At 44.8% G+C, this 24,307-nt stretch overlaps 2 protein-coding genes across 6 annotated transcripts in view; one reads left to right on the forward strand and one right to left on the reverse strand.

The window, feature by feature from the left end:
* The window catches only part of RNF216 (ring finger protein 216), a 141,810-nt gene extending 140,416 nt beyond the window's left edge, over positions 1 to 1,394 (reverse strand). For all 5 annotated transcript variants that reach the window (XR_008551230.1, XM_037507088.2, XM_037507087.2 and 2 more), the window contains exon 1: positions 1,278 to 1,394. The gene's annotated coding sequence lies outside the window, so the exon portion shown is untranslated. The remainder of the gene's footprint in view (positions 1 to 1,277) is intronic.
* On the forward strand, positions 613 to 24,283 carry LOC119242340 (zinc finger protein 90 homolog). The gene is made up of 7 exons (XM_037508063.1): positions 613 to 714; positions 9,489 to 9,555; positions 13,886 to 13,928; positions 16,613 to 16,739; positions 17,016 to 17,114; positions 23,734 to 23,910; positions 24,258 to 24,283. The coding sequence occupies exons 1-7, from the start codon at positions 654 to 656 to the stop codon at positions 24,281 to 24,283; spliced, it is 600 nt and encodes a 199-aa protein (XP_037363960.1). The 5' UTR covers positions 613 to 653.
* Positions 24,284 to 24,307: the final 24 nt, after the last annotated feature.

Here is a 24,307-nt window from a genome sequence, read left to right on the forward strand (position 1 = left end):
ACCACGTGTTTTGTCCTATTATTAAGAATGAAGATAAAATAATAATATTGTCAGATGTAGTTATGATGTCTGCAAAGACATTAATTCAGCCTAGAATATAGCAAACACTCACTTCTCGTCTATCCTATTTCATAAATTTTCTGTCTCTGACTCATCTCAACTTCCTTTACCAGATTTCTGCACAGGGGCTACAAGGCTTCTCCTGGCTCTCCAGCTATTTCCTTAAATTCACCATTCGTTAACCCCTGTCACAATAAATTACTTAAGCAATAAACAAAACAAAGCCAGGCCATTTCTTAGCGATCTTCCTTCAGGGAAGCTTACTGAATAAAGTGGTCAATCCTAATCGCCCCAGGCCTCTCCCCCTGTCTCCCAGCCGGGTGAGTCATCTTCTCTTTACACCAGCGCTTGGTCAAAGCGCTACCAAGGCACTTGTCACACAGGGCTGGAGTTACTGACAGGGCCCGTGGCTCGTTTGTTTCAGATCCGAATCCTGGCCCTAGAACCGAAACCCGGACCCGGAAAGTACTCAGTGAGGTCTGTCACAAGGAGTTCGAAGGAGTTCGAAGTTTTAACCAATCGTTTCACACGTATTCCGGCCACATCCCACGCCGGAACATCGGTCTAGTTCTCTGCCCCGCGCGCGGGCACATATGTCGGGTTCACGATCTCGCGCTGCAGTGGGATCTGACACACTTGGAGGGTCCACTCGAGGTCTGTGAGGGCGTCGCCGTCTTTCGGGGGGGAAAACACCCCTTCAGAACCGGTTCGGGAGGGTTCGGGATGACGGCCCGTTAGCTCTGGGCGGAGGGCGCCGAAGTTCAAAGTTACAGTGCGTCGCCCCCACGCGCGCTCCAGGTCGCGCTCGGCTCCACAGGCCCGCCTCCTGTGAGGTGCCGAGGAAACTCCGTGTGCCGGCGCGTTCGCCCTCGCGCCGCGGGCTGAGGGACCGGCTAGCGAAACTTCCCGAAGTGGCGCGAGCGGCGGGGAGGGTTCGCTGGCCGCCGGTGCCTTTGTCGCTCCCGCTTCGCCACCGGACCCTCCGCTCGGACAGCCCGGTTCTCGGCAGCGCCAAGCGTGGCCCGGGGCCGCTCGCATCGGGTCCCCGCCGGGCCCGGCCCGCCTCCCCCGGCTCGCCGCCCCCCACGGCCACGGCCGCGGCCCCCACCCCAACCCCCACCCCCACCCCGGGGCTTAATGGAGGCGCCGGCGGAGACACCGCTCGCGTCACGGAGCCTGCCGAGGAAAACTGGACGCGCCCCGCGGCAGACACTTACTCGCCACTCAACTCGCCGGCTCGCGAGACGGGCTCGGCGGACTCTGTCGCCGCGGCTTTTAGTCACCACAAGCGGCCATCGACAGCTCCGCCGCCGCTGCCCAGGCCGCCGCTGCGCTCCTTCCGGCCCTGTGGCGGCGTCACCTCGCGCCTGCGCACAGCGCCCCCTCCCGTCTAATGACAGGAAGAACCATAGAGGCACGCCGGGTGCTAGGGAGGAGGCACCTGGGGAGTAAGACCATAGAGAGGAATGCCTGTCCATCCCCGGGCACAGCCCACCGAGTCTTGACTCCCCCACTAGGAAGGAGGACGATAGGAATTGAGATCCCCCAACCCCTGAAGGGTCATTATCCCCGAGTGAGTGTTGGAAAGGGAGTGGGGGGGGGGGGGCTGGTGGCCCTGGAAATCTACTGCATGGCTACCCACTTGACTGAGTTGCAGTCAGTCATTCTGTAATTTCACGCATTTTTCTGAGGACTTCTTGTGTGCCAGTTCTAGGAATTGGTGGTACACGGGTAAGAGAAGTTCCCTATTTTCTGAAGCTTAAACTTTAATGGACAAGTTTATAACTAACTAGGAGAACTAACTAGTAAACTAATTAAAACATTGGCTTAGGAAAGCCCCCTCCTTTGTATCCTCCCCGCCATAAAAAGAAAGAAGACAAAGAAAGTGATGGGGATAATAATGTGGTAAGGGAATGCGTCTTTTGAGGAAGGGACATTTGAGCAGAAAATTGAAGTGAAAGAGTGAGTTTTGTGATCCTGGAGGAAGAGCCCTTCAAGTAGAGGGAATAAAAAGAGAAAGGCCCTGAGATGTGAATTTGCCTCACGTGTGAGAAAGATATAAAGGATGCTAGTGTGACTTCATTGCACTGAGTGAGATGGAGATTGGTAGAGAATGGTGCTGGTGAGGTGGACGGGAGCCAAATCATCAAAGACTTTAATAAAGAATTTGGGGATATTTTAAATAAGTGTGATAGAAAGTTATTGGAGAGTTGTCTATCCCCGAAGTGGCAGGGAGAGAACAGGGTTGTGAGTTTACCTGCTTATATTTTCCAAAGATCACTTTGTTTGAAGAATAAACTATAGAGAGGTAAGGGCAGAAGCAGGAAAGCCAGTTAGAAGCTATTGCAGAAGTCTGAAGGATAAGTGAGTTGTATCCGAAGGGTAAGAGAAGAGGTAGTGAGAAATGGCTAGATGAGGAATAGCTTTTTTTTTTTTTTTAAAGGTCTAACAGGTGGATTGGATGAGGATAAGAGAGAAAAATGGAGTCAAGAACAACTATAAGAGTTTTGGTTGTGCAGCTGGGTAAATAGTGGTTCCATTCGTAAATGGGGAAATCAGGAGGAGTGGATTTAGGTCAGACTAGGGAGAAGTAAACATGTTTTGTATGTTAAGTTGCTAACTGGACCTTCAAGTAGAGATGTCACTGGGCGCTTAGCTATGAGTCAGTAGCTTCAGAAAGACAGGAGGTCTGAGAGGCTTTGGATTTACAGAGACTATCGCTAATATAGAGATAACATATAAAGCCATGGAACTGGCTATAATTGTGCATAGCAAATGAATGTAGACAGAGGCGCTAGGACAGCTAAACATGGGAGTTACTTCAACATTTAGAGTCTAGAGGACGATGCAGAGAAGGAAAGTACAGTGAAAGAAGAGGAAAATGAGAAGAGTGTGGTGTGGTATCTCAGAGACCCAGGAAAGAAAGTGTTCTGAGAAGAAAGGAGTTATCTGTGGTATTCATGCTGCTCAGAGACTGAGCAGATGGAACACTCTTGAGCATGAGATTGGGGAGAGGGTCTTGAGGTTTTGTGGAATTAGAAGTTGCATGTTCTTCACAAGGGAGTTTGTGGCCTGAGATTCACACAAACCAGGTGAAGGTGGCAAGTTGGGGCCAATAGGAAGGGACAGATGGGAGAGCCAGAAAGACTGGTAGGGAGTAGGTGGTGTCTGGAGTTGATGAGTGCCAAGTTCAAGTGTAACAGCAAGTCAGACTGACCCTGCTTCATCTTATCAAGATGCTACAGATGAGCCCATGCAGGCCCTCTCCTGGAACCGCAGAGCAGCAGAGCTGTAAAGGGATTGCTCTCCCAAGCCTCAGACACTTATGCAGGACCTCCACAATTTTCGCTCAATCCATTTATTTCCCATTGGTATTATTTTTCTTTAAACTGACTCCATTTTCATTAAACTGTTAATTTTAAAAGGAAGGTAATTTTGCTCCTGTAAATAGAAAACAGATCTCATTTTCCATAAGCAGAAAGTAACCATAAAAGCAGATTCAATTAAATAAAACAATGTTATTGAATGTTTTAAACTTATAGTTGAGTAAACAAACCAATGAACTATAAGTAAAAAGTAAATCTAAGGAAGATGTGAGGCGTATAAATGAAATTAAGCTTCATTAAGAGAATGGAATAGGTATTGATTGGTCCAAAGTAAAAGGATAGTCACCCTGGTCTTGGTTTAAGGAAAAATGAGTTTCTATGTCAGTAAGAAGAGTCACTTTTTCTGCTTTAATGTTAACCAGCACCACAAATCAGAAAGGGCAAAAGAGGGCGTCCCTGATGGTGCAAGGGTTAAGATGCAACCTATGAGGCTGTCCACAGCCACTGCAGCACGAGTTGGATTCCTGGCCAGCCAGGGAGCAACCCACATGGCGCAGCAGACCTCTCCTGACTTGCCCCGCTGCCCCTCTCAGCAGTATGCTTTGGTCAATCTGCCTGTTCTGTTCCCCACTCTATCTCTGGTGAATCCTCTCACCAGCCCCCCACACCTCTGGCCTGTACCCCAGCTCTTATATACATCAATAGATAGATCTTTAAAAAAAAGAAAGAAAGAAAAGAAAGGGCAAAAGATGTTTGCCCACAGTTGACCTTATAGTCAACAAGTGATGTTTTGCTACTTTCCTGGAAAGAAGCATGGAATTCCATCTATGGAACCCACATCGTCTGTACTGCATTTCCATGCAGTTATGGGCGAAGTCATGAAACATAAGAGCCTTCCAGAGAGTTGTAGTTCAATTCCTGTATGTCCCTCAGTCTTCACGGCACTGCTTCCTTTATTTAATTTTCTGGTTACATTTAATATACCTTCAAACTGTAAACTCATTTGCATTGGCAGGAGACTGCTGTTATTCACAATTTGTGCATCATAGTTTTAGTCCTACGAGCAGTAAGAATTGTCATTAACTTTATCTAGATGAAGCTGTGCTAGTCTATTCATGGAGGAAATTATTTCTGAACTCTGTTTGCATTCAGAAGTAGTAATTTCCTACCATTCTGCCTGTTGCTTTAAAAAAAAAAATACATATTTGCAATACAATGCACCCTGCTTAAGTGCACATTTCTGAGTTTTGACAGATTAATATGCTCATGTTACCACCCTCACAATCAAGATATAGATTATATCCATAACCCCAAAATATTCCCTGTGCTCCCTAGCAGTTGATCCACCATCCCCACTTATTCTTTTTTTGGGCTAACTTTCGGGAAAGCACAGTGGATTTCTGGGAAATGTTTCACAACCCCTTGGAAGTGGAGAGGGGAAGCCATGATGTGCACTCTTTGATGATTTCCATGGGTAAATTCTCCCATGATGGCCAATTTCAAAGACCAACTGGATAAAAATGGCTTGCAAAATTCTTATAAATGTAAAAATCTCTTGCAGGCTGATATGAGCTAGTCTAACACTCCATTGTCAAAACAGGAGGTGTTTGGAAATGTCCTATTCTATTGAAATCTTAAATGATTCCTGCTGTTCCAGGCCTTGTTTCTGATTTGTTGGGACGAGCCCTAGTTACCCCTGTGAAATTCCTTTCTTCAATCCATAGTTATTTCTCAATTCTAGAATGGTCTTTATGACACTCAGCACTTCAGAGACTTCTGCATTTGTCAAGCTGCAACTGCCTGACTGCTTATCTGCTAAAAGAACACATTTAGCCCTGAGAAGGGCCTGGTACCTCCCACTACAACCCATGGAAAGTATAATTAGAGGGGGCTGAAGCTGGGTATTTCCCTTCCCCCATACAGAAGGCTGGAGCCAGCTGAAGTTGGGTATTTCCCTTTCCCAACTCAATTAGACTCTGATAAAACGCCAACAGGTTAGACTCAGGTTAACTAATTTCTTCTGAGGGCAGACTTTGTTAAAAACAGAATACTCTGGTATATTTCAAAATGGTTTCTTTCCCCCTCCCTCCTTCAGGAGAATGGAAGTTCTCACTCTGAGAACAGTTGGTTGAGTCCTTGAGGTAAAACCCATAAAAGTGTAAAGACTCCTATGACTGGGCCCTCTGGAACCTTTGACTCTCAGACTTGTCTACACTAAGCCTCCGCAATTATATTCGGCTTTTCTGACCCCAGCCTGTTGCCCTAAAAGTCTCTACTTATGATTTTCTGCTGGTAAGTTGTGATGCTCTGTATTAATCTAGCTTTCCCGTTTGGGCAGGAAAGAGCTTGGGGGTGGGGTGGGAGAGAAGGAAAGGACTGTGGCTTGTCCAGGTATGTAACTTCTCTGTTGGATCTGAAAAGTGGTGTTGGTTTTCCTGTCTGTTCAGCTTTTTACTTGTTAGAATGGAGTGGCAACTCCCAAGCTCCTTACCTGTGGGACTGGAAACCGGAAGTCTTGTCCATCTGTTTTAAAGCAGTTTGTCAATCTGTATGTGAGCTTAGAGGTTTGTAGGTATTGGATGAGATATAGTTGGTGGATTCTCACCCACCCCCATTATCCATGTTGACTCTGTTTAGTTCATTAGAAGTGGGAAGATGCAAACCAGCCTGTTACCATGCTCCCACCAGACTAAAACATACTCTTCCAGTGCTATAGAGTTGGGTGTCCCTAGACCAACAGAACTGTGGAAAGCAAGAATCAAGAAGCAGTTTTTGGACACCAACCAGCAGGGTATCAGAGAAATCAGTTCTGATATATCTACCTAGATGCTGAGTGAGGTCCCATAGGTTAAGGGCTTTCTTCCAGGACTGTCCTATACCTCAGAGTATAGGACTGCCACCTGGGCTTCTGACCAACCAGTTACAACGCAGTTTCCTATGACCCTTTTCTCAGACTTCAGGGCGCCTGTGACAAGCCCTGGTTATTATTATACACGCTTCTGAACGGCTGGCTATCAATCAGAGGTTCCCAGGACTCCTTCCTCAGATTTGATTTATTCGATAAAACATCACACTGTACTCAGGAAACCCATTTACTCACTAGATCACAGATTTATTTACACAGGATACAAAAAGACACAAATCAACAGCAGCCAGAAGGAAGAGGAGCACAGAGCAAGTTATGGGGGCAAGGTGTGGGGCTCCCAAGCCCTCTCCACAAGTGCCACTTCTCCCAAATCTTCACATGTTCACCAACCTCGAGCCCCTCTGAAACCCCTCCTTTTGGGCTGTTACGAGGTTTCATTACACAGGCACAACTGATTAACTCATCGGCCATGGAAACTGAACTCAACCTCTCACCCCTCTCCCCTTTCTAGATGCCAGGTGGGTGGGACTGAAAGTTCCCTTCCTCAGGTGATTTCCAAATATTATCTTTATCAATACCTCAAAGACCCCTTTAATACCCTCAATCCTTAGGGATTTCTAAAGCATTTAGGTGAAATCTAACATGAATGAGAAAAATTTTGGGCTTTTTAATGATTGTATAAATACATACATACATATATATGTATTTCCTATAAATCACAGTGTCACAAGTGCCTAAGACATGGTAGAAATTGGACTAGACATGGGTTGCAGACCGTACCTCTCCTTCAGAGCACTTGCCTGCCTGCCAGGAGAAAATCCACTCATCCTTCAAGTGCCAATTTCAAATGTTCCCTTCTTGGTAAAGCTCAACCTGTTCCTATGGAGGATATGAGAGATGACCTTGCTCCTAGACATCGTGGTTCTGAATTAGAACAAAGTACATCCAATAGGTAGTGCAGGTATTAAGAAAAGATGTCACAGTTTCCATGATTACATTTCATTTTAAATTATCCTCTGAACTTTAGAACCGCCCAGGAGTTGAAAGTATTTTAACTGTAGAGGAAATATTTCCTCATCACAATCCTAAAATCCAGCCGATAATAGTAAAGGTTATTTGTTGCATGCAAACCGCAGAGACATAAGGATGATGCAATCTTACTTACTAAAACATTGACATAAATGGGTGAGGAATTCTTGCCACAGCTCTGTGGTCTCCAATATCAACGTATCTCTATTTTCTCTGGCAGACTTGTTCGTCCTGATCAATCACGTAATCCTCTTTTGTTCCTAATAGCATAGCACAAAGCTTCAGATTTGAAATCAGCCTAAGAAACAGCCATCAAAATGGACACTCACAGGTTTATATTTATTGGAGTCAGCACTCCACTATAAGCAACCCAAGTAAATATGTATAAGGATATGAAGGCTATCTGAGAAGTAAATGGCTTTATTAGTTTGTTTTTATTTTTGTTTCCATTTTAATTTAAGGGCTTGGCTGAGTTCTAGTGCCACCAGGCTCTAAAGGATCATGAATCTGTGATTCTGTGTTGCTATGGGGATAGGCTTATCCCACTCAAATACACAGCATGTTCCGTTGCTAAGGTAATTACCGGCATCTTCACCCTCACTATCAGTGCCTACTTTGTCTGATATTAGCCAGGGAATTAAAAGCGCGTGGGCCTTGGAGAAAAGAAAGAGAAGAACAGAGCAACCCTGTGAAAGGTTTTAGAGGAAGGGAAAAATTCCAATTGTTGATTGATCAGGGTGGCCTCATGGTGACAGCCAATACTAGGGATGGCAGAGTTACTGGCACCCTCAGAACACAGTTCCAGAGTAGGCATCACAGTCTTCCATTTTTAGGGGCCCGGTGGTGTGATGGCTAGATGGCTTGCCAGGAGCCACCAGTACATTTAGCTTACTGACATCATTTATAGGGATATTGGTATGTGATTTTTACATTTTTTTAAATTATCACCTTACTAAATTTCAAGCTCTGTGAAGGCAAGGGTCTTGGCTTCATGCAACCTTTTTTTTTTTTTTAATCAAACTGTTATTAAGCGTTTAAGATTCATAGCATATTAAGCAGAAAGTACAGAGAATTCTCATATACCCACTGTCCCCACACATGCACACTCTCCCCCACTGTGCCATCCTGCACCAGAGTGCACATTTGTCATGATCATGAACCCACATGGACACACTGTATTCACCCAAAGTCTGTAGTTTCATATTAGATCGCTCATAGTGCAAACTCTATGGATTTGGACATGAGGAAAATGACACCTATCTGCTAGTGTAGCATCGTACCTGCCAGAGCAGTGTTGTCAGAATAGGTTCACTGCCCTAACCATCCCCTGTTCTCAGTCTAATTTTAACTCCTCCTTTCTTCTTACTTCGTGGCAACTGCTGATAATTTAATGAATCCATAGTTTTTGCTTTTTACAGAATATGATATATTGTCATCACTTATGGAGGGGGATGTGTTCTGAGAAAGGCAGTTAGATATCAATGTTGTGTGAACATCACAGAACGTATCTGCAAAATCTTATTTTTCTTTTTTTTTTTGCAAGTTGATTTTGTAACCTGCCACTCTGCTATATTCATTTATTGTTTCTAAAAGCTTCTTGGTGGAGCCTTTAACGAGATCGATCAATCGATCGATAGAAAGAAAGAACCATTTCGTCTGCGAAAAATAATACTTTTTTTCCAACCTGGCTGCCGACGGCCCGCGGGTGGACCAGGGTTGCCACGTATGTCGCGTCTCAGCCAGTTTAGGCGTCACCCTCCCTCCTCCGCCCGCCACGCCAGACGTCCCAGTGGCCGGAAATGCGTGGCCACTAACCGGAAGTGCCTTGCCGAGGAGGCTGTCGGGAGTCGTAGTTCCGCCAGGGCTGGGGCGGGGGGGGTGCCTACTCGGTGTTGTGTGGTGGTCTGTGTTTGGACAAATCTGTGCAATTCCAGACGCCGGAAGGGTCTGTGGTGCCCACACCTGGGACGTGGTCGGTTCCGTGGCCCTTCTGCCATGCTTGGAGAAGTGCTTGCCGCCGCTCCCCGCTGCAGGGAGGGAGTGTGTGATGGAATCCACAGCAGCAGCCCACGGTCGCAGGGAGGGTGCTTGGCGTGGGGGTCCAGTGGGCGGCTCTGTCTGACGTCTGCGGATTGTGGGGTTCCTGTCTGGTGTGGGGCGGGGGCCACCGGTAGGCCAGACCTCACTGCTTCTCTGTTCTCCCGCAGCTCGGCCTCTTCAGAGACCACCATCCACAGAGGCTAGCGCAGGGGACCCAGTGACAGCCTTGCCCAGGTGAGCTGGGAGCCAGCTCTGCCCCAATGGTCAGCCTTTTTCTCTGATGGCGGACTTGTTTCTGTCCCTTGACCCAGAGCTTCTTTGCCCATTTAGGTCCCTGAACTCTGCTCAGGCTAGGAGATGGGTCTCCCGTGGTGGAGGGACTAATGAGAGAGCCTCTCTCCCCAGTAGAAACCCCCTTTCTCTCGGACCCTCCCTCACTCCTGCGGACCCCATGATGCAGCCAACAGTAGGTAGCTTTGAGGGACATGAAGAAAGGATGTGAAATGATTCTTATTTCAGGAATTTTCAGTATCTGTCGTCAGCAAACGTTTGTTTGTACCGGGTCCCATACCTGCTGGAGCCTTATGGAGAAATTAACAGTTATCCCAGATGGATGAATGGACCCGTAGGGAGCGGTCAACTCCTACTGGGAAAGGAATGCCTGAAGTTCAGACTTGGGGGGAAAAAAACAGTTCAGAGGAGAAAAGGGGTAAAGGAGGTGTTCACAGATTAGGGAACAACATATGTAAAGGCAAGAGGCATGAAAGGAGTGACTCCTGCTGGACTTTATGCCCTGTTGCAGTCTGGAGGGGGTGAGGCTGCAGGTGGTTCAGGAGCAGGTGCAGCAAGATTAAGGGGTGTGGGTGGGATCCTGTTGGTACTGAAATGTTTAAGAAAGGCAGTATGCACCATTATATCTGGCCTATACCAGCAATGAATAGAGTTGGTGGTGGCTAAGCTAAGGAGGCGAAAAAAGTCAGTAGGGAGATGTAGAACAGATTTCTGAGGAGGTGACTGCACAGACCTGGGTTGAGTGAGTTGGAGCAGTGTGCATGCATCTGTTTGCAAACTTATGAAGGAGAAAGGCATCTCATACAGTTTAATGTAGAACAATTCTCTTAAGATCTCGGTGAAGAGAGAAGAATGAGACTAGGAAGTGACATAGAAATAGGGCAGGATTTGTCTTTGAAGTTTTTTTGTTCAAGATAGAACAGACTTGAACTGGGAGAAAAAAATGAAACAAATACTCCAGTGTCCAAATCGATCAGTTTTTTCGATTATGAGATAACCTTGGATCTTCGTGAAGGAGATTTCCTCTGCTATGAAAATATTTCATATTCAATTAATAATATTAGAAAATTTCTCAAATGTATAGCAAAGTAGAAAAAGAAACTTGTACTCATCATCCAGATTGAGCAAATGTTGGAAGTTTATTTGCTTCAGATTTTCTAAAGAGCTAAAATCTTATAAATACCATTAGAGCCCTTTATAGCCACTATTCCATTTTCCTTCTCAGTCAGAAGTAGCAAGTCCTGAAATCGCTCCTGTCCTCCCTTGTTTTTATTTACAAATATGAGTGTAGTCATAATCATATGATCGTCTTGTGTGTTCACTACATTTGCCTTCTTTCTTTTGGTTTGTCTTTCTCTTATTTTCAATATTTCAAAAATTATTCTAGATACAAGTCCATTAGGATTTATACTTCCTGCAAAAACCTCGAATAGAGTATGATTTGGCCTGGTGTTTCTTCCATGGGTATATTTTTGAGTGTGGATCCATTTCATTTAGTATTTAGTAGTTTATTCAGCTCTCCTTTGCTTTGATGATTTTAGTAATTTGTATTTTTCTAGACAATTGTCCATTTTAATTTCAAACTTATGACATTAAATTATAGTAGTGTCATAATTTTAAAACATCTTTACTATATTTAAAATTCTGTCCTTTTCATGTCTAAAAGTTTTACCTCTGCTTTCCCTTGTTTTCTTTGTAGTGGTGCCTGAAGTTTATCAATTGTATTAATTTTAAATATAAGCCATGTCTATTAGTTTTAATAAATCCTTTACAATAATTGATTTTAGTTTTTTTTCTTTTTAATTTGTACACAGCGTTAGACTTACAGAAAAATCCCAGTAGTGGGACAGTACAAGAATATCTGAATACCTTTTTCTAAATTTCCTAAATGTTGACATTTTATACATTTACATGGGGGGTTCGAAGGATTTCAGGATCCATTAAGGAAAAGATACAACCACAAGTGTAAGGAGCATATGCAAACTATGTATGCACATGGGTGGGGCGGTTGTCTCTCCCAGCAGGACACATTCCAGAAGCTGGGTTCCTGGGGCCACTTCCCAGAAGGGAAGAGGATGAGAGTACCTGGGGCATCTCTGGGTCAGAGGTGCTTGGGATCTTCATAACCACCTGGTTTATTTTATCTATGGCCTCCAGATGTTGAGTGCAGTTTCACAAGTGCAGATGTTTGTATTGGGGCTATCTTGAAAAGGAGTGCTTGATTAACATTTGAGTTTGGTGCTGCTTGTCTTTGAGCTGTTCTCAGCCTGGGTGAAGAAGTTAGCTTTGTGGGATCACTGTACAGATGCCATTTTTGGCTCATTTATATAAAAATTGGTTTCAGTTATATGGGATCTGTCCCAGAGACCTTATTTGAACTAGATCATGTAAATAAGGCCACATTCTGCAGTGTAGGGGCCAGGAATCTAACATATCTTTCTTCTTTTTTTTTATCTTTTGTATAGAAGAACCTGGGTGTAGGCCAGAGTTGCGGGGGGTGAGAGGATTCACCATAGACAGAGGTGAGGAGCATAACAGGCAGATCTACTGAAATACACTGCTAAAGGGAGCAGCAGGCCAGACAGAAGAGGTCTGCTGTGCCATATGTGGAATAGCTCCCTGGCAGGGGATTGAACTCAAGTCTTAGCAGTGATAGTGCTGAGACTTAACCCCTAGGCCACCAGGGAGGCCCCCTCCAAATTCTTTATGCAGTTTCTGTAATTGTAGAATTTTAGTGTCTCTGCAGACTTCTTGGATCAAACTGCAGCATCCCTATCCTGAGTAGAAGCAAACCTAAGACCAGCCTTGAGTATTCAGGAGAGACAGGTGTGGGGCCAAGTTGTTGTTTCCAGCCATGGCATTTTTGCTCTTGAACCTTTGTGCTCCTGTGTACCCTGGGTAGATGAGGAAAGGAGGAGGGCTCAGGAGAAGTCACCAAATCTTGTCCCACTTTTGGTAATGTCAGAGCCAGACCAAGACCACTTCCTGGGCAGAAATTAGCGCAGTTTAGCCAGGAAAGTTCTTTATAGTTATTGTCAACCATTTGCAATCAGGAAGGAGAAACAGAAAACTTAGCAAGCTCCAGGGATGTAAACCAGTGTTCCAGGTTAATAAACCTTGCCTGTGGGCCTCCCTGGTGGCATAGGTGGTTGAGCACAGTGCTGTGAGGCTGTCCGCAGCCTCTGCAGTGCCGGTTCCATCCCTGCCAGCCACGGAGCAACCCACATGGTGCGGCAGACCTCTCCTGTCTCACCCGCTGCTCCCTTCAGCAGTGTATTTCAGTCAATCTGCCTGTTGTTCTTCCCTCTCTGTCTCTGGTGAATTCTCTCACCCTCCCGCACATCTAGCCTGTACCCCTGTTCTTGTAGAAATAAAATAAATCCTTAAAATAAATAAATAAATAAATAAATAAAGCTTGTCTTTGTGAAACTCTAGGTAATGGACTCTGCCTTCAAGAAACCATTTTTATATTTTCCTGTGAATTTCCTCAACACTAGGGGCAGGACTGGATGGCAGAAGCTTTGGATTAGAAGACTAGTTAGGCCATAGATATTTTTAAAATATCTTTTCAAAGTGATCATATATGAAATGCTTGTCATAGAAAAACTTAGAAAATTTATCTATGTACAGAGAAAAAAAATTTTGTTGGTCATTATCCAATTACCCAAAGCTAACTACCTACTGGGGTTTTATCTTACAGCCTTTCAGAGATTATTCTATATGACTGTGTGTGCACGCACAAATAATTTCCAACCATTTTATCAATATGCTATCAGTAAATAATGTTCTATGCTTTTATTTTCATTAGCCACATAATGTTTATTTCCTTTTGGATGGAATACATTTATTTATCTACTTCTCTATAGTTGGACATTGTTGTTGCTTTTTTTTTTTTTAGAGCTTTACCAAATTGTAATAATATGGCCACTAAATCTTTGCCTGAATTCATGATTGATTGTTTCTTCGCTTAAAATTTCTATTGATTAAATTTCTGGATAATGGTGGGGGAGGGTGGTAACTTGCACATTGATTACTAATACACAGAGATGCATATTCATTAGTTAAAATAAAAAATAACTAGGTCCAAGCTCCATAAAGTTAGGTCTCCGACACATTCCAAGGTTAGGGCTTTGCCCTGATAACAGGGTCCCACGAGGAGCCTGTCCCTCACCCCTACCCGTGCTTGGCGGATTGCAGTAGTTGTTTCTGAGGCTGGAGGAAGTGTGGCCTCTCACAAACTCTCCTCCCTTTACCCTCCCATCTGCCTCTACAGGTGTCTGCTTTTCCCAGACCAGCAGGGAAGGACCATGTACCAGGTGAGTTACACTGTGCTTTGTTTTACCAAGGACTTTCCAGTGCTCATAAGATACCACAACATGCAAATAGAAATAGGGGTCAGTGAAGAAGGGAGGAGAAAGGGACATCAAGGCCATGGGAAGGGCGAGGTGGATGTACACGGAGGCTGCTGGAATTAGGAGCTGCTCTTTAAATGTATATCTGTCATCTCTGGCACTTTAAAAAGACAGATTCCATCCAATCTATGACTTGTGATGTCTGTTTGGGAAAAGCTTATCACTTTCTCAGGGGGAATAAAGCTGGTTATTTAGAAATTTATGTGTCAGGTCTTTACCTATGTGTGATGTCACATTGAAATAAAAACCACAGCAAATCTTCTGTACTTTTATTTTCACATAAACAGTAGATATTATGCCAACCCAGATTACAGTTGTTTACAGAATGAAAATCCTCAGGTCTGCATAGCCTTGTAATGTTTCATACTGACCTAGATAAAACACCGTATAATCTACAGGATAGATAATTCTGCCTAATAATTTTTGACCGACTTAGAGAGCAGACAGTTTAAAGTTTCTGTCTTGGCAGGGTGTTCTCCTGGTCTTGTCACCTGAGTCTGAGGAGCTGGTCTTCCTCTCGTCAAGACTAAGAGGTCACCCATCTGCCCTTGACCACCTTTGAGTCTTTTCTCAGTCATTCATCCTGTCTTTTGACACCAGTGGCCTCATTGTTTTCCATCAGCCTGTCTGCATTCTCAAATTTCTCTACTCCTAAAGGGCCTCTCTCTATCCTGGAGATAAATGCGGGAACGTGAATTGCACTGTCAGAATGCTTGAAGGGAAAAAGAGCCAGAAACCCAGCTTGAGGCTTAGGATCAAAACAAAATCTAGGCAGGCAGCATCCCAAACTGTGGGGAGGGCAGATGTGCAGCTTGGAATCCAAGAGAGTGCCGTCTGATGTCAGGGACCCAGATGTGTCACCAGAAGTCTCGTTCCCTGGTCTCTGTTTCTGTGACTTCCTGCTCTCATCCTGACTTTACCCACATGACCAGAAGTAGGTTGATCATCAGCTTCCACACCTCACACCTACCAGTTTTGCCAAGGGACCAGTCACCATTTGTAGAACTAGTTTGAAAGATTGTAGATAAAGATTCAGGTGGGTCCAGTTCAGTTCAGCTTAGGGCTGAGGAGCTGAGTTTCTAGGGGTGCTCCCAGGAGCACCTCTTCCTTAGGGTGGAGGAGGGAGAGAGTTAGCCCCAGAGGTGGACAAACATCATAGCTGTGCACTCCTGGAAGCAAAGTGTCACAGGTTCTTGGTTTCCAATGAGGGGCCTGTCTGTGCTTAGTAGAAGTAAGACTCCCTGGATGGGGGGATGGGGTACCAGAGCATCTGCAGACAGGGCCAGTGTGAGAGGTTGGAAACAAGGCGCTGACTCCACAGCCTTCTCAGAGCAGAGAGCTGACCAAGACTCGAGGTTGTCAGATCTGCCGGAGGTGAAGCGGGAGATTTCATTTGCTATCTTTTTTGGAAACTGTGTTTTGTAAGAAACCATGGCTCACTGAGAATGTCTCCCTCTTAGGGAGACAATAAAGGTAGTAACAATTTGTGAAAGTTATAAAACTCCATCTTTTGAGAGCTGGTGCACTGTGTCTATGTATTTTTCACATATTCTTTCATGAATGAATCTGTGAGATCAGGGCCTCTCCTTGTGGCGCAGGCGGTTAAGCGCCATGCTGTGAAGCTGTCTGCAGCCTCTGCAGCGCTGGTTCAATCCCGGCTGGCCGGCGAGGGTCCCACATGGCACAGCAGACCTCTCCTGTTGCGCCCACTGCTCTCCCCTCAGCAGTGTATTTCGTCAGCCTGCCTGTTCTGTTCCCCGCCCCGTCTCTAGTGAATCCTCTCACCCTCCCATGCATCTGGCCTGCATTCCAGTTCTTGTATAAATAAATAAATGAATCTTTAAAAAAAAAATCTGTGAGATCAATATTGTTAGCCCCTACTCCATTTTTGAGATGTACAAACTGAGGCTAGAGATTTTAAGTTGCTTGAGATCTTGTCCTCATTCCCTGCTGTTGGCAGATTTTTTTGGAATCCTTGCATGTGCTCATGTCTCTTGATAGGAACACTCTTTAGATTGAAAGATTGTAGATAAAGATTCAGGTGGGTCCAGTCCAGTCCAGTGCTGTCACACATTTAGATGTGGGACCACACTGTCACCTTTCATGACTCTGCTCAGCCTGCAGCAGTGCTCGACTTGACATCAGCACATTGAATTTCACTGCTGTCCCCATAGAGTCCACTCTAGTAGAGCCCTCACTGTAATCTTACTACACAGAAATCATTCATGTTCATCTCACTCCCCCAGACCATAAATGCATTTAGACAAGGAGCAAGGCTGCATTCAGCTTTTGACTCCAAGCACCAAGCAGAATGCCAGTAGCACACTAGGTCCTCAGAAGACATTTGCTCACTGGATGGATGGATGAATGAATGAATGAAAGGAGATACAGTAATGAGATCTTCTGTAATGATCTTTTTTTTTTCTCTCCCACAAAATGTAATACAAAGTTAGGGGCATGCTAAACTTCCTATATTCACTTAAGCTGAGGAAACCTCACCTCTGAGTAGGTAGGATCCATCTCCTTACACCTTTGCCATAGCACTCTGTGCCAATTACTCCAGAATAATGAGGAATGTGCTGTTCCAGGGGTCATTGTCATTCCAAGATGTGGTTGTTGGCTTCACCCGGAAGGAGTGGCAGCACCTGGACCCTGCACAGAGGATGTTATATCGGGATGTGATGCTGGAAAACTACAGCCACCTGGTCTCAGTGGGTGAGGCGAGCGCCCTCTGTCTCTCCATTCTATCTGAGCTCCTTTCTTGTCTGAGTTATGTAAAACCTCTTAAGCACTGAAAGCGTTTGGCCTGGGGTTTCATTTATTAATGAGTCTTGCTCTCACTTCACCTGAAATAATTGTTTGTGAGTTTACCTCTCAAGTGAAACATCCATTCTTTGGCCAAAATGTGAATTCTTATTGTACAGTCTGAACCTTCTGCTTTGTTAGTTGGCCCAGGTGGTACAGCATCAGTCCTGTAACTATTTCTCATAGCAGGGTGTCAAGTCACCAAACCAGCTGTGATCTCTAGGTTGGAGCAGGGGCAAGAACCATGGATGGAAGAGGAAGAAATATTCTCATGGAGTTTTCCAGGTGAGAGACAAACAGCCTGTAGGGGTTCCGTGGAAATAGGTTTTAAGGAGTCACAAAGCAAAATCTTGGATGTTTTTTGTTTCATGCAATCGTTTTTAAAAGCCCCCAATCTTTTCTTTTCTCTTGGAGTATAGGCCAGAGATGTAGGGGGTGAGAGGATTCACCAGAGACAGAGTGGGGAGTAGAACAGGTGGATTTACTAAAATACACTGCTGAGGGGAGCTGTGGGGAGACAGGAGAGGTCTGCTGCACCATAAGTGGGTTAACTCCCCGGCCAGGGATTGAACTCAGGCTGTAGAGGTGACAGTGCTGAGACTTAATCCCTAGGCCACCAGGGAGGCCCAAAAGCCCCCAATCTTTGTAAGCAGCCATGACTATTTGGCCCAAAACCTTGAGATGTCCAAATGATTGAAGATTCCTGCCCCAATGCATATCACATATCACTGCCTACAGATTTTAGAGAAAGTTATTTTTTATTTTTATTTATCATTTTATTCCACTGTGCTGTCCCCATCTCAAACCTTGCTTGCCCAGTCTTTCTAGAATCTTCGATCTTACACTTTCCCCCATGGTTATGCTATAGGCTTTCTCATGTTTTCAGGAATTTGAAGATTTTCTCTATTTTAAAATAACTGTGATTTTTGTGCCACTAATTTTTCTAGTTGTCTTTTCTTTCATTGAAAAATGCCTCAAAACCTTATTTGTGATGCCTCCCTGGTGGTGCAAGGGGTTAAGACACAACCTATGTGGGCCTCCCCGGTGGCGCAGCGGTTGAGCGCTGGGTTAAGAAGCTGCCCACGGCCTCTGTGGCGCCGGTTCGATCCCCGGCTGCTCCCCGGCCACCAGAGGAGGGTCCCACATGGCGTGCAGACCTCTCCTGCCGCCCGCTGCTCCCCTCAGCAGTGTACTTTGGTCCTTCTGCCTGCTCTGCTCCCCGCTCTGGCTCTGGTGAATTCTCTCACCCTCCCGCGCTTCTGACTGTACCCAGTGCATGTATAAACAAAACAAAAACAAACAAACCAGCAAACAAATAAATAAAGCATGCCTCTAAAAAAAAAAAAAAAAAAAAAAAAAAGACACAACCTATGAAACTAACAGCAGTCACTGCAGCAAGAGTTCAATCCCCGGCCAGGGGGCAACCCACATGGCGCAGCAGACCTCTCCTGACTTGCCCGCTGCTCCGCTCGGCAGTGTATTTCAGTCAGTCTTCCTGTTCTGTTCCCCACTCTGTCTCTGGTGAATCCTCTCACCGCCTGCACCTCTGGCCTGTACCCCATTCTTGTATGCATAAATAAATAAATCTTAAAAAAACTTATTTGCTACACCTGTGTTTCAGTTATCCTCCTAGCACACATCTAAGCAGATGGAAACCATTTCTGTGCTTCTATACAAATGGTGACTTTAGATCGCTGTCATCTCCCTGACGTTCATCTTTGTGTTGCACTTACATTGATCGTCTGCATAGGAAATGTCTGGGTTCTTAGTGGCATAGTTTTTCTACTAAATACTAATTGTTACATGATCCTTTGGGGGGTGGAAGTGGCAATGAGAGCTTTTTCCTATTATTCTAGTTCTACAGCTTGGTCACAATGGAGTCTCTTAGTCTTATTTTGCTAGCTTCTTTGTGAGCCCCTATGTTCTGTTGTTTTGATTTTTTTTTCCTTTTTAGGAATTCGTCTAGTCTCCTTCCATTATTGGCTTTTTTTTTTTTTTAACATCATCAGCTAAACACTCATACTCGTGTTTCCTTTCTTTCAACCTGAGTCCTTTGTTCATATTTCCTAAACAACTTTCTCTCCTGATTCCTCCAGAAATCCTAGTCTAGCCTTATCCTTCTCTCATAGTTCTTAAATGTCCTTATGTCCTAATGAAACCTCCTTAGTATAACTTGCCCTCATCTAGGGATGCTAGAGCTACAATTGACTTGTGATAGTCAGTTGTGTTTGAATCTCTCCACATCTATATTCAGTGATATTTCCTCTTGATGGCTGGACATTGGCCATGGTGGAAATATTTTCACCATAGAAATTGGTAAGTGCTACAGATCAGGGCTGGTTCGCCAGCACATCAATGCTTTGAGTCCAGCTTCTCCCTCTTACTCATTTTCACTTGTGTGTGTTTTCACCTCCTTCCCATTCTACTATGTCAAACTTATTAATAGCAAAACTACTTATACCCATTATCAATTACTTATTTCTATTTTCTTTTTTTTCAAAAGCCAATCCTTCCAACTAGGAAGTGTTTGTAGTTTAGGCTGCTGCTGCTGTTGCTGCTGCTGATTTTACCTAGGCAGTTAGATAGAAACCACAAACTCAATCTTCCCTCCAAACATTTCTGAAACAGTTTAGTTCTATGAGATGATACTGGAAAGATGAACTCATTTTTGTCATTTTTTTCCCTAGAAGTTTTGCAAATTGATACCCAAGTAGATAGACAGCAGGAAAAACAATACAAACTTTTGAGGCAAGGTGCATTCTTAAGCAAGAAAAAATTGACCAAAAAAGGACACCATGGATATAATGCAATTGAAAAACAAACCTGTAAGAAGACAAACCTCGTTCCTTCAAGAAAACCAGTCCATAAATGTGACTCATGTGGAACAAGTCTGCAATGCAAAGTCGACTTTCATCCTAATGCATACCTTGCAAAAAGGAGATTTGAGTGTGATGGACATGGGAACTTATTTCTCTATTCTAAGCTTGAACCTCCACATTCTGGAACACACCCACATGAATATAACCAATGTAGAAAAGCTATTAATTATGACCGAACCCTTAATGCTGATCAGGGAACTGACAGTTGTGAGAAACTCCACAACTGTACCAAGTGTGGGAAAGGCTCTTCCCACAAATCAGAATTCATTAGACATCAAGGAATCCACAGAGGGGAGAAATCTTATGGATGCAAACAACAGGGGGATGGTGTCAGGAAGATGGTTTGCCTCAACGAATGTCTGGGAAATCACCCAAAAGAGAAACCCACTGGAGACAGCAACAGTGGGGAAATGGTTCCCCAAAAGACAGGCCTCTCTGTCCCAGAGATAGTTCTTGCTGGGAAGAAGCCTTATAAGTGTTCAGAATGTGAGAAAACCTTCTCCCACAAGTCACGTCTCATCGAACATCATAGATCCCACACAGGAGAGAAGCCCTATGGCTGCAGAGAATGTGGGAAATCCTTCTCTCGGAAGTCTTGCCTCATTATACATTCCAGAATCCACACAGGAGAGAAGCCCTATGGTTGCAATGAATGTGGGAAAGCCTTTTTCCAGAAGTCACACCTCATTCTACATCAGAGGACCCACACAGGAGAGAAGCCCTATGAGTGCAGTGAATGTGGGAAAGCTTTCTCCCAGAACTCATGCCTCATTATACACAAGAGAACTCACATGGGTAAGAAACCCTACGAATGTTCTGACTGTGGGAAAACATTCTCCCAGAAGGCAAATCTCATTAGACATCACAGAATTCACACTAGGGAGAAACTGTATGGATAAAGGGAGAGAGGGCAAGGTTTGATTCAACAAGACTCAACACATCCAGGAATCTGAGTAATCTGGATGTGAAAAACATTCAGTAAGAAGTCTAAGCCACATGAGCAGAGATTCATACTTCAAATTTCCCACAAATTTGAAGAATTAGGAATAGCTTGTTCTCTTAAAACTATTGATGGAAGGATGATGATGCTCTAGAGTGATATATTTTTGTAAGATGTTCTTAGTTATAAAGTGTATCTGTATGTATTAACTGTGGATATTAAGCTTTGAAGTATGTGAATAAATTATTACGACAACAGATGTAATAAGCATCAGAGAAATTCCAGAGATGTATAGGGGTTTTGTTCCTGAGTATGCTCCATAAAAAAATTGTATTTATTTTTTAATTGCATTGGTAATTGAACGTAATTACCAATTACCAATGTAGAAAAGCTTTTAATTATGTAGACATGTACACATATAGAATGACATCTATCAAATCTTTCCACAGTAAATTCCACCCTTTTGCCTTTATAATATACATTATACTGGAACAATATGACTTTATTATTAAATAAGAAGTCTGTATATAGAATGCATATGATCTCTTTTATTGCTTGCTGGCAAATATTACAGAACCCCTGGATCTAGAAACCAATAATTTCATGACATCTTCTGATATATCTCAATAAACTACTTTATAAGTTATACTTAGATTAAAAGTGTAAGGTTTGGACCCTTTCTGGCAGTGGTGGACCATCTAAAATGAAAACCGTTGCACTACATATAACTCGAAAGGATGGGCAGTGACAGGAACATTCCTTTAAATGTGTGATTCAGTTTGTAAGTGAGATTTGCAAGTGTAGCTTTCTAGAGGGAATTAAGAACCAGAATTAAAGTTTGTTCGTTGATGCTGTAGCTGCCCTGTGGATTTAATTTTGTTTACCCAGGATATTAAAGGCTATGGGAGATTTGGCACTGAAATAACTCATAAATTCAAAAATTTCAGAAATCTACCTGTAGGGTAAGGACAAACTAGGGAAAAGTGCTCACTTGCATGCGAAGCTTGTCTGTCCTTGGACTTGAATTTGCCTTATTCCTGTCCAGCAAAAAAATCAAACAACTGGCACAGAAAATTGTCCTGGTCTTTGAAACAACTTATAGAAGGAAATACAAAATATTTTTGCAGGAAGACACCAGAAACCCCTATTTGAGCTAAACTACTCATTGGTATTGCTGCCTCTGCATCCATTTTGTTTGGCCAAGCGGCCTGCGGCAACCTTAAACTGATACCAGCTCCTCACACAAATGTATGTCCTAGACAGCAGATGCAGGGTCACAGCAAATAAAAGTTCCTGATATGACGCCCCATCAGCCCTTGTGATCAGCCATGCCCCCTGCCTCTCAGCACTTGCATGTCTGATGTGCCTTTAGATAAGACCCCTGTGGAGCTCACCCAACCCCCCTCTGTGGCTTGAATTGACTAATCCAGCCTTAGCCTGGGATCCCCAAAGCACTCCATCCAGGGAACCCAACAAAAGCATGTGAGCCAGGTGTGTCTGCACGCTGCCTTGACCCCTCTCAAGTTCTTCCTTCAAGACCTTTGTATAACTTCTCTATTTTAATTCACCTGTGGCCTGTTGCGGAAGGAGCTTGCCATTCAGCTCCCTGTGCCCCACTAAGCAAGGGTTAATGTAACAAAGTCATAACAGCTGGTGTCACAATCTGGCCAAGGGGGATGACTTTCAGCTGTGAACAGCTAACAGTTCCCCCAGGTGGGGGGCTCTGATCTGGGGGCTCACCACTGCCTTGCATCTAGAATACAGCATTTCCCACCCCAAAGTGCAAGCTCCAAAGAAGAACAGAGTCCTCCAGAACCTTGAGCTTTGTTCATCTGAACTGGTTTGGGGTGCTGTGATGTGTCTTCTGCCTTAATGCAGAGGGTGGACTTCTGCTGTGGGTGTTACGCTTTGGGGGAGGGGTGTCCTCACTCAAAGCATGAGGAGGAGAATTGGGTGATATTTTCACAAGGTCCTGTTGGTTATTAGTTAATAGCAGGGACACCTGAGTGGCCACCCCACCTGAGTGTAGGCTACCTGATAAAGATGCCCCAGTGCCTTTAGGAGACAGGGAGGCACCCCTTCCCTGACCACTGTGCTCACAGGCCTGGCACCCTGAGTCCTCACAGTAAGATAGGGCACCCTGGCCCAGTTCCTCTGTTGTTATACAACCTGCTGCTGTCACACCATGTCCCCATGCTTCATGGGCTTTTCAGGTTCATCACTGGCACATAATGTACACACCCTAATGGCTTCTGTAAAGGCCTGAGCAGCTGGTGCCAGGACCACCAATAAAGCAGAGGAAGTTTGAAAGCTCCTTGTTGAATGTAAATGGCCCCTGGAAGCAGCCTGGGGGCTGCTCTGAGCTGCAGTGCCCCCCCATCAGGGCGCTAGTTCTGTGCTGGGGGTCAGGGACCAGACCCAGCAATTCTGACCCCACCGTGCCCAAGTTCCAGCCTTCACCACCTGTACCCAACAGCATGGTCTCACCCTCCACGGTCTCCTGCCCTGCTCCTTTCTGGCTCCTTCCTTACAATCCACAGAGCAACCAGCACATGGCGCTCACTCCTTCCTCCTGGACCTCAGACATGCAGGTCACATCAGAATGTGCTGTCCTTACCTGGAAATCCACTCATTCTTCAAGGTCATACATCAGTTCCAAACATCGGAGCAGATCACAGGAGGATCTTGTAGAAAATGAAGAGCAGATGGGCTCTACCATCTCTTTCTTCCTTTTCGCCCTGATCTTCCAACTTCTGTTCCCAGCAACTCAATGAGTTAATAGGTTTCCCAGGACCCACTTAAGGGTCTGGCTTGATGCAAAGCCCCAGGGCTTCATTAGTGATCTTCTCTCCCTCCCCCCAGAGCCTAAGGAGCAGGATGTTCTCAGAAGACTGGGGGTTGGAGAGATGATGGGGGATGACTTGAGAAATCACAGTTGGGTTATCCTGGGGGAGTCTGAAAGTTCTGGGCCAAGTCACAGATGGGGATAAACTTAAACCTGAGGGAACGATAGCCCAAAGCTATAGGTGGACAGTTTCCTGAGGCAAAAGAGGAAAATTACTTCTCTCTCCACATTTTCCCAAAGTTTGCACCCAGAAGAGGCCAGGAACCTGGTCATCTCAGACTGGATTGATTGCTGTAGATGATGGGGATAGAAGCCATCATCATCATCACCGTTGTCACCAAACAACCGTCATCACCACCATCGTCACCACCACTGGAAAGTACCCGAAAGTGCTAAAGAACAAAACCCAACAACAGGGCCTCCCCGGTGGCGCAGCGGTTGAGCGCTGGGTTGCGAAGCTGCCCGCGGCCTCTGCGGCGCCGGTTCGATCCCCGGCTGCTCCCCGGCCACCAGAGGAGGGTCCCACATGGCGTGCAGACCTCTCCTGCCGCCCGCTGCTCCCCTCAGCAGTGTACTTCGGTCCTTCTGCCTGCTCTGCTCCCCGCTCTGGCTCTGGTGAATTCTCTCACCCTCCCGCGCTTCTGACTGTACCCAGTGCATGTATAAACAAAACAAACAAACAAACCAGCAAACAAATAAAGCATGCCTCTATAAAAAAAAAAAAAACAAAAAAAAAACCCAACAACATTCTTTCTGTGTTGCAGGATACTTGGTTTTGTTTGGGAACTAAATGTAGCTCTCCTGGGGTAGGCTT

Source organism: Talpa occidentalis, unplaced genomic scaffold (genome assembly GCF_014898055.3).
Source record: "Talpa occidentalis isolate TD23 unplaced genomic scaffold, MPIMG_talOcc4v2.1 talOcc4.12, whole genome shotgun sequence".
Lineage (NCBI taxonomy): Eukaryota > Metazoa > Chordata > Mammalia > Eulipotyphla > Talpidae > Talpa > Talpa occidentalis.

Coding starts and splice junctions, on each gene's coding strand:
- LOC119242340 (XM_037508063.1), top strand. CDS start 654: ATGTCGGGTTCACGATCTCGCGCTGCAGTGGGATCTGACACACTTGGA. Junction 16,740..17,015: donor CAGCCACCTGGTCTCAGTGG/GTGAGGCGAGCG, acceptor TATTTCTCATAG/CAGGGTGTCAAGTCACCAAA. Junction 17,115..23,733: donor ATTCTCATGGAGTTTTCCAG/GTGAGAGACAAA, acceptor ATTTTCCCAAAG/TTTGCACCCAGAAGAGGCCA.